This window comes from Myodes glareolus, chromosome 18 (assembly GCF_982192425.1).
Source record: "Myodes glareolus chromosome 18, mMyoGla1.1, whole genome shotgun sequence".
In the NCBI taxonomy this organism is placed as follows: domain Eukaryota; kingdom Metazoa; phylum Chordata; class Mammalia; order Rodentia; family Cricetidae; genus Myodes; species Myodes glareolus.
The window spans coordinates 66,791,677-66,805,325 of record NC_142043.1 but is presented as its reverse complement, the minus strand read 5'-3'; the positions used below and the strand labels follow the sequence as shown (position 1 = coordinate 66,805,325).

At 52.2% G+C, this 13,649-nt stretch overlaps 1 protein-coding gene across 4 annotated transcripts; it reads left to right on the top strand.

The window, feature by feature from the left end:
• Window positions 1-2,472: 2,472 nt before the first annotated feature.
• Window positions 2,473-13,055, top strand: Fance (FA complementation group E). Of its 4 annotated transcripts, XM_087898382.1 has the most exons (11): window positions 2,473-2,825; window positions 3,990-4,581; window positions 5,235-5,279; window positions 5,523-5,591; window positions 5,759-5,902; window positions 6,096-6,219; window positions 6,382-6,460; window positions 7,290-7,356; window positions 10,810-10,935; window positions 11,865-11,940; window positions 12,654-13,055. In XM_087898382.1, exons 2-11 carry the CDS (start codon window positions 4,036-4,038, stop codon window positions 12,779-12,781), a joined length of 1,404 nt encoding a protein of 467 aa, XP_087754508.1. In that variant the 5' UTR covers window positions 2,473-2,825; window positions 3,990-4,035; the 3' UTR covers window positions 12,782-13,055. The 4 variants fall into 4 exon arrangements, with proteins under 4 accessions (XP_087754508.1, XP_085536001.2, XP_087754507.1 ...); XM_085679875.2 differs by lacking the exon at window positions 11,865-11,940 and having other exon boundaries at window positions 2,476-2,825; XM_087898381.1 differs by lacking the exon at window positions 5,235-5,279 and having other exon boundaries at window positions 2,695-2,825.
• The last annotated feature ends 594 nt before the right edge of the window (window positions 13,056-13,649 follow it).

Genomic DNA, 13,649 nt, shown 5'->3' with positions numbered 1-13,649 from the left:
ACTCCAGGCCGTCACGTCTGGTCCTACTCCAGGCCGTCACGTCTGGTCCTACTCCAGGCCGTCACAGCTCCCAACCCTCTGCACCCATTCGCCCAAATCAACTCGTTCTTAGACAAGCTGCCTTGTCATGGTGTTTTGTCACAGCAATAGGAAAGCACATCGGTGACCCACGAAGGCTGGGGCTGAGGGTCAGTCCGCTGAAGGCACGAGTTACCCAGCAGGCACAAGGCCCTCAGTTTGCTCACTGTTGCGAGTATGGGTAGACACCTGTAACCCCAGTACTTGGGAGATGGAGGCAGGAGGCTCGGGAGTTCCAGATCATCCTTGGTGACACAGCAAGCTAGCAGGCAGCCTGGGCTGCATGAGAACCCGTTTTTAAACTATCCATGATAAATATAATGTATTACCTGAGCAATGTTGATGATTCCAGCTTCTACTGTGACAATGTTGTGCTGTGTCCCACCGGCCCAGCCTCACCTGTTAGTCTAACCCACGGCAGCTGTGGCCAAAGCCAAAGCCTTCTGGATGTTTCTCTCTACTTTATGGAGTTAGGGCCGGCATCATTCCTAGAAACCAACAACCTAGAGAAAGACCTGTTCTTTCCAGACTGTGCCTTGGCCTTGATCCTGTGTGGGTGGGAGGACCTCAGCTATTACCTTGACCTTCTGTAGCCAGGAGCTGCTTGAGAGAGCAGGGAGGAGGGGAGGAGCCTGCTGGGTGGAAAATCTTAGTGCTGGATGAAGCTGCTGGGGCTTTGGTGGGAAACCCTCCACCTCCACCCCTGTGAGCTGCTGTTTCCCAGCTGGGGGTCATGGGTGTTGAGATAGAGAGAGTCCCGCCTTGAGGAAGGGGGTCCTAAATCTTCTACAGGTTGGATTTTTGTTTTTTAATTTTTCCTGTTTTGTAGAAAGATTTTGGAAGAAAACTAATAAAATATACCTGAGCTGGCCCAGAGCTGTCTGAAGACTGACGTTCATTTCTAGCCCTGCCTTGTCCTCGGGGGCCATCGGTTGTGCCTGGGCTCCATAAGGCTTCCTATACACTCCTCAGAGGCTGGGGATGTAACATCTTGGCCCATGATGGTCCAGGGTCCTGGAACCAGGTTTAGAACTCAATCCCGGTTCTGCCCAGATGGTTCAAATGCAGAACCTTAGGGAGTGAGGCTGTAGCTGAGGCTTGGGGAATGTGGCAGGTTCTTTGGCCCTGGTGTACTTCTCAGGGTCCAAATACCCCAGCATTTTTTCTACTTACCAGAGAGAGAAGGTCCCTGGAAGAAAGCCGTTCCTCAGACTCATTCCATTGAAAGAAAGAAATAGTTTTGGCTCAAAATTAAGATCAGTTCAAAACACTACCATGGTATCCCATGATATTCAGAGCAGAAGGTCAATGTTCTCTGTGTGACCCCAAGATTGGTGACCTCTCTGATCCCCTCTCCAGCCATCTTGCAGTCCCGGGGCCTTTGCACTGCGTCTTCTGTGCCTGCAGAGACCTCTCCACAGGTTCACCGACCCCATCTTTATCTGGCTCATTATAAGATATCTCACTTTATCTTCCTTTCTTCTTCCTGAAAGTTATTACCACAGCCACAGTATTTGATAATTTGTGGCTGGAGAGATGGCTCATCAGTTAAGACCCCATATTGCTATCTTATGGAGGACCCAGGGAATCAAAGTCCTGGATACACACCAAATACACATGGAGCAATATCCCCCAGCCACCCACCCACCTCCCCCCACCACACACACACCCATACACATGATTAAAAATAAAATTTAAAAGGAGCTGGAGAGATGATTCAGTGGTTAGAAGCATTGGCTGCTCTTGCAGAGGACCTGGGCTCATCCCCAGCGCCCACATGTAAACCCACAGTCATTCATAACTCCAGTCCCAAGGGATCCCACGCCTTCTGGCCTCAGTGGGCACCAGGCACACGTGGTGCATTGACGTACATGCAGGCAAAACACCCATAACACATAAAATAATAAAAATAAATACACGGACGGTGGTGGCACACACCTTTAATCACAGCATTCGGGAGGCAAAGCAGGGGGAATCTCTGTGAGTTCAAGGCCAGCCTGGTCTACAGATCGAGTTCCAGGACAGGGTCCAAAGATACACAGAGAAACCCTGTCTCAAAAATTCAAAAAAAGTAAGTAAATAAATAAATAAAATGGAAACATTAAAAACGACGTGGAGAAGGAATAAGATTAGGCAGCAGTCTAGTCCCAGCCCTTCCACCAAGCATCAGAAGTATTGGCACAAGTCGCTGGAACCAGACAGGCCCCTCCGCGGACTCGGTACTATCAGTCGGGGTAGCTGGCGGTTCGCCCTTTCCTGACGCCACTTCTTCGACCATGCCCACTCCCGAGAGTTTATTTGCTAATCACGCCCCTCCCTCGACCACACCCCTTTCCCGGAGTCTGGTTAGTTGCTGCCCACGCCCCTTTCTCGGCCACGCCCCTTCCGCTCGCGCTCCCTCCTCTCAGGCCTTGCTCTGGCTCCCCGCTTCTTCCGTGCGGCGCCTTTTCTGGCTGCTGCAACGTTATACCTCGTGTGTTCGGGCTGCCGCCCCGCCTCGGTTCTGCGCTGGAGTGGTCGGTGTCGGACACCGTGGTCCCGGCCGGGACGGCGCCCTGGGCGACCCTAGAGGCCCCCGTCCGTCTTCTGCTGCAGGCGCTGCAGGCGGGGCCCGAGGGCGCCCGGCGCGGGCTGGGGGTTCTGCGCGCCCTGGGCCGCCGCGCCGAGCACTTCCCCTGGGGCGGCTTCCTTGAGGCGCTGGGCCGCGCAGAGCCCGAGGTGCGGGGCCCCGACGGCCGCCTGGAGCTGTGAGTCTCCGCCGTGGCCCCCGCCGCCTCCCTTCTGTTTGTCTAGTCGCGTCAGGGTTCCATCTAGCCCAGGCTAGCCTCGAACTCCTGCGGCCATCTCCCGAGTGCTCCCCAGCATTGTCAGGCATAATTCTAAGTATAGGCATTGATTTTGCTTGCGTATGTCATCTCTTGAAAGTCAGCGTTGCCGACCAGGTGGCGCACGCCTTTAGCCCCAGCGTTGAGGCAGAGGCAGGCGGATCTCAGACCCTGTCTCAAAAGAAAAAATAAAAGCTGGGTTGTGATGTTGCATGCTGGTAATCGCAACACTTGGGAGGTAGAGGCAGGAGGATTCCTTTAAGTTCAAGGCCCCTCCCCCCAGGACTTCATAGAAAGACACGGTCAAAACAACAGAAAAAAAAAATCAAACTCCAATGCAGACATATGTCAAGTGGACACCTGTGTTAAAACAGGTCATACAGTGTAGGGTGTAGTTTCAGCAACCAGGAAGATGAGACTGAAGGATTGCTTCAAGTTGGAAGCCTGGACTACACAGCTGGCAAAGCCGTATTAAAAAGAAAATAGGGGCTGGAGAGATGGCTCAGTGGTTAAGAGCACTGCCTGCTCTTCCAAAGGTCCTGAATTCAATTCCCAGCAACCGCATGGTGGCTCACAACCATCTGTAATGAGATCTGGTGCCCTCTTCTGGCGTGCAGACAAAATACTGAGAATACTGTATACATAATAAATAAATCTTTAAAAAAAAAAAAGAAAAGAAAAGAAAAATAGATGTTAGTTAAAACACATGCGCTAGGTCATAGAGTGAGGCCTGCTGGTTGCCAGGGTGGAAGGTAGCCCCCCACATAAGTGTTCTGGATAAATTCTCCTTTCTGGAGTGTCAGCCTGCCTCTGTCTCTCTCTCTTTTTTTTTTTTTTGATATATTTATTACATATACAGTGTTCTGCTTGCATGTATACTTGGCCGCCTCTTAGCAAATCTTGCAGACGTCACCCCCGATTCCCTGCCACAGTGGTGGACACCCTACCCAGTCTACCCCACTCTGTATGACATATGTCTGTCATCAGAGCATCTAAAGAGCTAAGGCAGGAGGATTGAGAGGTTGGGACGGTCTGGGTTACATAACGAGATCCCCAACCCAGAAAATGGAAAAACTCTATCTACAGGACTCCACTGCTGCTACAGTTGCCCGGGGTGTGCCGGAAGAACCTGATGACCCTGCTGATGGCTGTTCGACCCTTGCTACCTGAGAGCGGCCTCCATTCTGTGCTGCAGCTTGCCCAGCCGGACACAGCATCTACCCCTGATGCCTGGCTCCACGCCCTCGCGGTGCTGCTAAGAAGGGATGTGGGGATTGGAGTCTCTGTGGAGGGAACCTCCCCGTTGTCCCCAAACTGTCAGTCACAGCTCCGAGACCTGTGTGGAGGCCTGGGCCAGGGCGGTAGGGGCCTGAAATTGTCTCCAACTCTAGAGGACCAGCATTTGCAGCTCCATGGGAAGCGAAGGAAGGAACCAGAGGAAGATCCTGCCAGCCCTGAGTCAGAGAGAGCCCCTAAAAGGTTCCGGGGTTTGAAGGAAGAGGAGGAGGACCAGGAAGAGAGACCCAAGCTGGAGTCCCAGGAATCCCCATTAGATGCAGGAGGCGTGTCACCTGACCCAAAGCGGACTGCTACTGAAGCGGAGATGCCTGAGACTGGCCCTGGTGTGGAGGAGGCCAAGGGTCCAGCTGAGAGGGTGGAGTTGCCCAAAATTGTCCAGGTACTGTGGCTGGAGGCTGGTTTCAGGATGGTTCTGCATAGTGGTGAAAGCTGGTTGAGACACAAATCCCAACAGGGACCTCTTTACATGGGGCAGGGATGAGGGGGTGGCCTGTGGAGGAAGAAAAGAGGACAGCCTCCCCTCCCCAAACTGATGGAGGTGGGGAGGAAATTACTAGGAACTGGAAACACCTGTCCTAATCTAGAGTGTGGGGTTGAAGGGTTTGGCCACTGGCGCTCTCTCTACCCACTGGCGTGAGTTACGCCAACATCCAGCGAGCCTGCCCCATTGAAGTTGGATGCAGAAAAGAAAAAGCAGTGGGCTGGGTTTCACACAGGCCTGCTCTAGACATCTTGTAAGATGGAGATGGCACCTTCCTGTTCTTCCTGAATTGCTATTGCCCCCGCCCCAAGGTTTTATTTTATGTGTGTGCCTGCTTTGTGGGCACATGTGGTACCCATGGAGGCCAGAAGAGGGCGTAGGATCTCCCAGAGCTTGAGTTACAGGTGATTGTGAGCAGCACCATGTGGGTGCTGGGAGCTGAACCCAGTCCCGTTGAGCCCTTTTTCCAGTTCTTGCCCAGGTGTTTTCTCCAGAGGGAGCTAGGAGGTCCTGCCGCACTATAGAAATGGTGACTGCTCTCTCCTCCACAGGACCAGGTGCCCAGGCTGCAGCAGCTGCTGAAGGCCTTCCAGGAGGTGACCGGCCCTCTCTTTGTCACAGCCCTTCTGACTTCTACCTTACCCACGCCCAGGGACGCCCCAGATCATGGAGCCTGGGTGGGGCTGGGTAGAGGGAGATCTGAGGATACTCACTACAGGGCCGAGTCTGGATATGCTGTCATCCCCTGGAAGTCCTTCTTTGGCGGTGTCTTCTAAGAGTGGCCTCTGTGACCTGTTGTCAGCGCTCTGCCAGCTCTTACTCAGGATTTGTCTCCCCAGGGGCTGGAGGGGTTGGACAATGAGCCCCCAGGGGACCTGAAGTTTCTCCATGAATGTGGTCCCAGCCAGGTGAGACAGGCCTGGCCCTGAGGTTCCCTATGCACCTGCCTGTTTCCCCGCCTCCCGTGGGGCGCTCCATCCTGCTCCCTCTCCCCTCTTGCCCTTGCTCTGCCCTTTCTGTTGCCCACTGGGCCTTTAGCCTCGCAGAGCCAACCAGGTGTCCTGGTTTCCCCCAGATGGAGTTGCTGTGCAGCCAGCTGCGACTGAATCAGCTCCCTGATGAAGGCGTCCTGCAGTTCTGCAGCTGCCTGCTGAGTCTCACACCGGCCCTCAGCATCAGCAATGCCTCCATCTTAGCTAGGAGCCTCTTTCTTGACCGGGTGGGTTCAGGAAACCCCAGAAGGCCCTGTGCCCCAGATGGGGCTTTTGGGTTTGGGAGCCAGGGGTGGCAGTGCCATCCTAGATAGGTACAAACACTTGGCTTTTCCTCAGTTACATGGGTTGCCAACTGAAACGTGTGAGATAACACTTCCTGACTGGAAGAAGTGACTTTGTTCTCTCCCTGGTGACTAGATCCTCTCCCTGCCATCCTCCGCCTCTAGGCTGCTCAGAGCTGCCCTCGTCTCCTTCTGTGTGAAGTACACCTATGTTGTCTGCAAGACCCTCCTAGTTCCCCTGCTCCAGGACCCGAGCATGGGTAACTAGTACATAAAGCCTGCACACTTCACCCCTTGGGGCCCTCCCGAGTTGGGGTTCAGTGAGTGAAAATGCTAGTTTGTTCCCAGACAGTGGTCATCCTGTCCCTGCCAGCCTTCTCCTGCCCTCCCCAGCCCTCTCTCCTCTCCTGTCTTTGGCCCAGGTCCCGTGCAGACCGAGCTACTGTGCTGTCTTGTAAAGGATGAGTCCTTGGAGCCAGACATGCAGGTCCGGATTCTGGGGTGAGTGCAGGCTGTGTGCTAACCCTGTCTCCCCAGTCCAAGCCTGCATGCTGTGCTGGGTTTCACCCCAGCACCACATACACACGCATACACACACGCACGGTGGCATGGCACATGCTGCTGCTCCTGGGGCCTAAACCCACCTTGTGCCCTTTCCTCTGGGCCCATGTTGAATGCCAAGTTAAGTTGGACTTCCCCAGTTTAGTGGGTTTTTTTTTCATCTTCCCCAGTTTTACTGGGTCCCTCTCAGAAGGAGCTCAGCCCAGACACACCATAGTGTTTAAGAGTGTTGTCTCCAGAGTCAGACATGAATGAGCTCAGTCTCCACCTTGTTTATTGACTTGGATGCACTCAAGTTTTTATTTATTTTTTATTTTGCGAGACAGGGTTTCTCTGTGTAGCCCTGACTGTCCTGGAACTCACTCTGTAGACCAGGCTGGCCTTGAACTCAGAGATCCGCCTGCCTCTGTCTCTGGAGTGCTGGGACATGCCCACCACGTCCAGCTTTCTTAAAAAACAGAACAAAAACAGGGCTGTTACATAGAGAAACCCTGTCTCAAAACAACAACAACAACAACAACAACAAGAAAGGAAAAAGAAAAAGGGAGTGTCCTCAGATAACACCAGCCACTGCTCACTGACCACTTAGCTTCAGAGCCTGCGCAGTGTCCCCTTTCTGTGTAGCAGAACTTCACGGACAGTGGGCAATCAAACCCAGGAAGGTACTTGCGCCTGGATCTGCAGCTGTTGCACATGGGGCTGCTGCCCGCTCTTCTGCGTGCCCAGTGGTGGGAAGGCAGCCCTTACTCACTGTGTGCCCTCTGTGCAGGCAGGTCCTGGAGCTGGCCTGGAGGGAGGAGACATTCCTGGTGTTGCAGGCACTCCTGGAGCGGCGGGTGAGTGGGCTGCCTTGAGAAGGCTGCATAGGACCCAGGCCACTGGCCTTCAGTCTCAGGCAGGCAGGCTGCTACCTTCCAGCAGGGTCAAAGCCTGGGGACAGGCAGCTGACATCTGGTCCGCCTAGCTCTGTCTCTTAGTAACACCTGCTGGGCTGATGCCTCCTTCTCTCTCTTGAACTCCTGATCCAAATCCCCTGCTGGGATTGTAGGTGTGCACCACCGCACTGGGTTGGAGTCATAACTTGGGAGATCAACAGGAGAGGAATGCTCCCCTGACCTTTCCCACCCTCCAACCCCCCCACATCTGCCCTCCCCCAGTGCTTAGCTGTCACTGGTTCTGAGAAGAAGCAGAGACTGTATTTGCAGCTTAGACAGCAGGCCTTTAACTCTCCTTCCCCGCTTCTCGTGCTGAAGCTCACCAGCCCTGGGCCCCCGTTCTTGCTTCTCCTGTGTCCAAGTTTGAGCCCAGGACTCTGTGCATGCTAGGCAGGTGCTCTGCTTCAGAACTGTAGTCCTAGCCCTTGGTCTGTGTAGCCCAGGCTATCATGAATTTAATCCCAAATACTGGGATTACATGCCTGAGCCACTATAACTGACTGGCTGTACATTGCTTTTTTGAGATAGGGTCTCTTGTAGCCCAGTGTGGTCTTGAACTCATTATTAGTATGGGGTGACCCTGAATTCCAAATCCTCCTGCCTCCACCTGAGATTACAGGTACGCATCACTGTGCCTTATTTTATTATTATTATTATTATTTTGATCTTTCAAGACAGGGTTTCTCTGTAGTTTTGGAGCCTGTCCTGGAACTAGCTCTTGTAGACCATGCTGCCTTGATCTCAAGAGATCCGCCTGCCTCTGCCTCCCAAGTGCTGAATTAAAGGCGTGTGCCACTGCCACCTGGCCAGCCGTGCCCTATTTTATATGATGCCAGCAATTGAACCCAGGACTTCATGCATGCCAGCAAGGGCTCCATCACCTAAGCCATCCCCATCCTGCTCTCTTTTAGTCGTATATTTTGGCATTTGTCTGCATTACCACCTACAGTTTTCCATCCTTACAACATTATTAGCATTGCTATTTGTCTTAGTTAAGGTTTCTTTTGCGCAAAGAGACACCATGACCGTGGCATCTCTTATAATTGAGTGTCTTACAGTTCAGAGGTTTAGTCCATTATCATGATGGGACGCACGCAGACATGGTGCTGGAGGAGGAGCTGGGAGTTCTGCATCTTGTACAGGCAACAGGAAGTGAACTGGGGTTCTTGATGTGGCTTGAGTATATATGAGACCTCAGAACCCACCTATGTAGTCTTACTTCCTCCCTCACGGCCATACTGACTCCAACGAAGCCACACCTCCCAAGAGTGCCACTCCCTGTGAGCTCACGGGGCCAGTTACATTCAAACTACCCCACTGTTATTATTTTGCAACAGGGTCTCCTGTAGTCCAGGCTGGCCTTGAACTCACTATATCAAAAGATGATGTGGGCTCCTGGCCATCCTGTCCCCGAGTCCTTGGATTATTGATGTACAATGCCATTCCTGGCTTCTCTCATTTTTACATCTTAGGTAATTAATTACGTTTCTTGCTGTTATAAAATTCCTCACAGAATCAACTTAAAGAAGGCAGGGTTGGTTTTGACTCACAATTTAAGGATACAGGGTCTGGGACTGTGTCCACATTCAGAAAGTAAAGAGATGAATCCTAGGCACATTCTGCTAGGGGACCCCAGCCCATGGGATCGTGGTGGCACCTACATTCAAGGAGGATCTTCCTTCAGTGGAACCTTGCTAGGAGGCACTCTCATAGACACACCCAGAAGTGTGTTTCCATGGCGATTCTAAACCCATGAAGTTGACAGGTGAAGATGGACCATCATTGCGATTAACCTTGGCCGTTCATGCCCAGGTCTCCTTATCTGAGAGTGGAGACTGTAGCAGTACTTTCTCATTGGGACCACCACCCCACAAATAATGACACAGAGACTTAATAATTATGAAAGCTTGGCCTTAGCTTAGGCTGGTTCCTAACTAGGTTTTTGTTTTGTTTTGTTTTTTAAGATTTTATTTACTTATTACGCATACAGTGTTCTGCTGGTATGCGTGCCTGTAGACCAGAAGAGGGCGCCAGATCTCATTACGGGTAGTAATCCCATGTGATTATTGGGAATTGAACTCAGGACCTCTGGAAGAGCAGTCAGTGCTCTTAACCACTGAGCCCTCTCTCCAGCCCCGTTCACCTTTTTATGACACCAGTCACAGCAGTACATCTTCACACAACAGGAACCGGCCGGAACTGTGATGAGATTTTAACACAATGGGCATAAAGTGCTGAATGCCTCCTGATGGTCATTTGTTATGAAGAGCTGGCAGTGCCCCTCAGGACCTCGCCATGCCCTGTCATTAAGGCTTCAGCCACTGAGCAGGCTAGCGTCACTGGCTCCCCCACAGTACTGATCTGGGCCTGGCAAGGGCAGTGGCTACAGTGTGAGACCATGTGTCTGCTATTTTATTTCTTTTTCCCAGTCTTCGGTTACTTTGAGCCTTGGTGTCCAGTTGTGGGGACGGGCTTATTGGTATGTCAGCTTTCCCTTACTGTGATACAATACCTGAGGGTAGACCATTGTGGGAAGTTTACTCTTGGCTCTTTTGAGGGGCCTACCACCCGGCTCCCAAATAAATCACACAGAGGCTTATTCTTAGTTATGAATGCCTGGCCTTAGCTTGGCTTGTTTCTAGTCAGCTTTTCTTGTGTTATCCTGACTACCTTTGCCTCTGGGCTCTTAGCTTTCTCTGTTTCTGGATACCTCTCTTTACGTCTTCCTCCGTGGCTTGCTGTGTAGCTGGGTAGTTGGACCCTGATGTCCTCCTGTCCTTGTTCTCTTGCTCCTCTTTTTCTCTCCTCCGAGAGTTCTCCTATTTATCCTCTCTGCCTGCCAGTTCTGCCTATCCTTGCTCCTGCCTTGCTATTGGCCACTCATCTCTCTATTAGGACCATCAGGTGTTTTAGACAGGCACAGTAACACAGCTTCACAGAGTTAAACAGATGCTGTGTAAACAAGTCACACACCTGAAAGTAACATTCCCAGCAGTAAACAGCAGGAAGACAGGTTGGCTTGAGTTGAGAGGCTCCATCTGTTTTGGCTTTGTTGCTCCCGGGCCTGTGTGGGACACATCATGGTGGAAGAAGTGTGTGGTAGGTAGGCTGCTCGGGCCATGGCGGTCGAGAACAGAGAGAGAATAGGGGCCAAGCTACCACCGTCCCTTTTAGACAAACCCCGGTTACCCAAAAGCTCTGTCATCCCAGCACCTTTGCCCAAACCTTCAACATGTGGGTATGTAGAGGGGCTTTCTAGATCCATTCTAGAGCACTCTGTCCAGCTACCTGCTAGGAGATGGAGATCCTGTTTAACCCAGGCCTGGCCTGATGATGCTGTCCCAATGCGTGCAGGTGGAGATGACCTCTGAGATGTTCAATGTCTTGGTGCAAAGGCTCTGCAAAGAGGCGCCAGCAGCCACCACCTCCATGTCCTACGCCAAGCTGATGCTGACAGTGATGACCAAGTACCAGGCCAGTGTGAGTTTCCACAGGGGCTTGTTCATTGGACCAGCATCTCTGGTGGTGGTGCTATGTGGGGCATTGGCAAGTTAAGATGGCATGATGCTTGAGCGGACCCTGTCCCTCTGTTGTCCTGCTTGTGAGGAGTCATACACAGGCATTTGGTGACCAAAAAAGGGCGGCTAAGCCTCACTGGGGATTGGGACTGGGGGTGGTTACTGTGGAGCAGGCTGAAGCAGGGGGATTCCTGTAAGTTCAAGGCCAGTTGGCTACAGTGGCACACGCCTTTAGTCCCAGCATTCAGGAGGCAGAGGAAGATGATGTCTGTGAGTTTGAGGATAACCTGGTCTACATAGTGAGTTCCAGGACAGGCAGGGCTATGTAGCGAACCTATATACCCGCCCCCCCCCAAAAAAAAACTTTTTAAAAAAGTTGGGGAGGTCTGGGATGGTGCTCAGTTGGCAGAGTGTCTGTCCACCATCCACAGAACCCTGGGGTCAATTCCTAATACTTTGTAGACTGGGTGTGGCAGCACAGAGGAGCACACAGCCTGTAGGAAGTGGAGGTAGGGAAATGTTCCTGGCAAGGGATACAGTGAGCCAGCGTCTGCTTATTGTAGCCAAGAACACTGAGAGCCAGCTGGGCAGTGGTAGTGTTTGGCTGTTTTAATCCTAGCACTCAGGGGAGGCAGAAGTAGGCAGATCCCTGAGTTCAAGGCCACAGTGAGTTCTAGGACTGTCAGAGCCAGTGGTGGCTGAGACTGTGAATTTGCTAGCCTGTGCTGTGCATCAGCCCTCAGACACTGTTAGCTCCTTTTTGTTGGTTTTGCTTTGAGATATGGGGTCTGCTGGCTGACTTAGGTTTGGCCCCCTGGGCTTGTGGTCCTGTCGCCTTGGCCTCCTAATTTATTTATTTGTGTTTTGTTTTGGTTTGGTTTTTTGAGACAGGGTTTCTCTGTAGCTTTGGAGCCTGTCCTTGAACTAGCTATGAAGACCAGGCTGGCCTCGAACTCACAGATTAAAGGTGTGTGCCACCACTGCCTGACAGGCCTCCTGTTTTGCTGGGTCTGTTTGTCTTGTGCCACAGTGTCTGTATAGCAGCTCATTTTACAGATGTGGGGTAGAGGGACTAGCAGCATGTTCCAGAAGGCCCTGCAGGTCATGGGCCAGAGAGCTTTTTGTTTTGTTTTTAAACAAGATCTCATGTAGCCTAGGTTTTGCTATGTGGCCAAAATGACCTTGAACATCTGATCCGCCTGCCTCCAGTTGCTGAGTGTTAGGATTGTAGGGTGCACCACTATGGCCTGGTTTATGTAGTGCTGGGATGGAGTATAGGCCTTCCTGCTTGATGGGCTCTGTAGGTCTGGCTAGGTTGAACCCCCTATGTTGACCAGGCTGGCCTCAAATTTACAAAGACCCTCCTACCTCTGCCTCCTGAGTAATGGGAGTAAAGGCCTGGACCACTATGCTGGGCCATCTGGCCAGGGCTAGCACTACCCACAGTGAGCTGACCCTCCCATGTTATCTAGCAGTCTACGGAAATGCCCCACAGGCTGATATGGAGCCAGTTCCTCAGTTGAGGCGCCCTCTTTACCCAGTTCTATCTGATGACCACCAAGGTCCTCCTGGAGCTTGCCTCACCTCAAGAAGTAGGAAGGTTCTGTTCATCCTTAGCAAGGCCTGTGGGGTGTTGAGGAGACAGGCCACCGCAGTCCTAGCCCAATCCCCCCTCTCCAGATCACAGAGCAGCAGAGCCTGGACCTGGCTGTGGCCCTAGAGCCCAATGCTACCTTCCTGAAGAAGTCCCTGCAGGCAGCACTGAGACATCTAGCCCGCTGACCACACACAAGGACTCGGTTCCCTGACCCCTGGCCAGCTCAGGAGTCAGCTACCTGGTGCCCAACACTCCTGGCTGGGTAGAGGCCATCTTGACCTTAGAGAGGAGCCCCTAGGCTCTGTGCTGGCTGCCCTTCCTGATCACAGTACAGGGACAGTGGAGAACCAGCGGTAGATGGGCGGTGTCCTGGGAGAGCCGGCTCCAGTGTCCTCAGGTGTATGTTGTGACCCTCCTTTTCTGTTTGTTGCTGAACTAAATAATTTTGCAATAGTTTTTAATAAAAAGAAAAAAAGGTCATCCAAGCATGGTGACTCACCTCTGTAATCTCAGCGCTCAGGAAGATCGGAGTTGAAGGGCATCTTCAGCCACACAGTGTAAGGCCAGCCTAAGCTACTAGAGAGAGCCTTTCTCAGACATGTTTGTGGGTGTGGCTGGGAGATGGCTGAATGCGTAAAGAGCTTGCTGAGTGCATTAGGATTTTAATTTGAATCCCCAGAACCCATATCATCCCTGCTCTTATGGCAAGATGGGAGGTGGGAGCAGGGGGCGGGCCAGTTTAGCCTGAGACAAAATGAAGGCAAGGACTGTTCTCCAAGGTAGCCCTCTGAGCTCCACATTTGTGCAGTGGTATGTTCGTATCCCAAGAGCTCACACATGCCCAACACAGAAGTGCACACATACAAAGAATTGGTTAAACATACATACGGAGGCACCTAGTCTTAGTAACAGTGCTTCCCTTCCCATTAACTCTGGACCCTGAAACCCCCTTCTTTCCCTCACCCACATCCACCCCTGTTCAGTGAGAAGGGTAAGGGGAAGCCTGTTGGATGTGAAGTTGGTCTCAGGTCAGTCAGGTCACGTGTTACCCTCCTGCGCAACAGGCCTAGGAGCTGCCT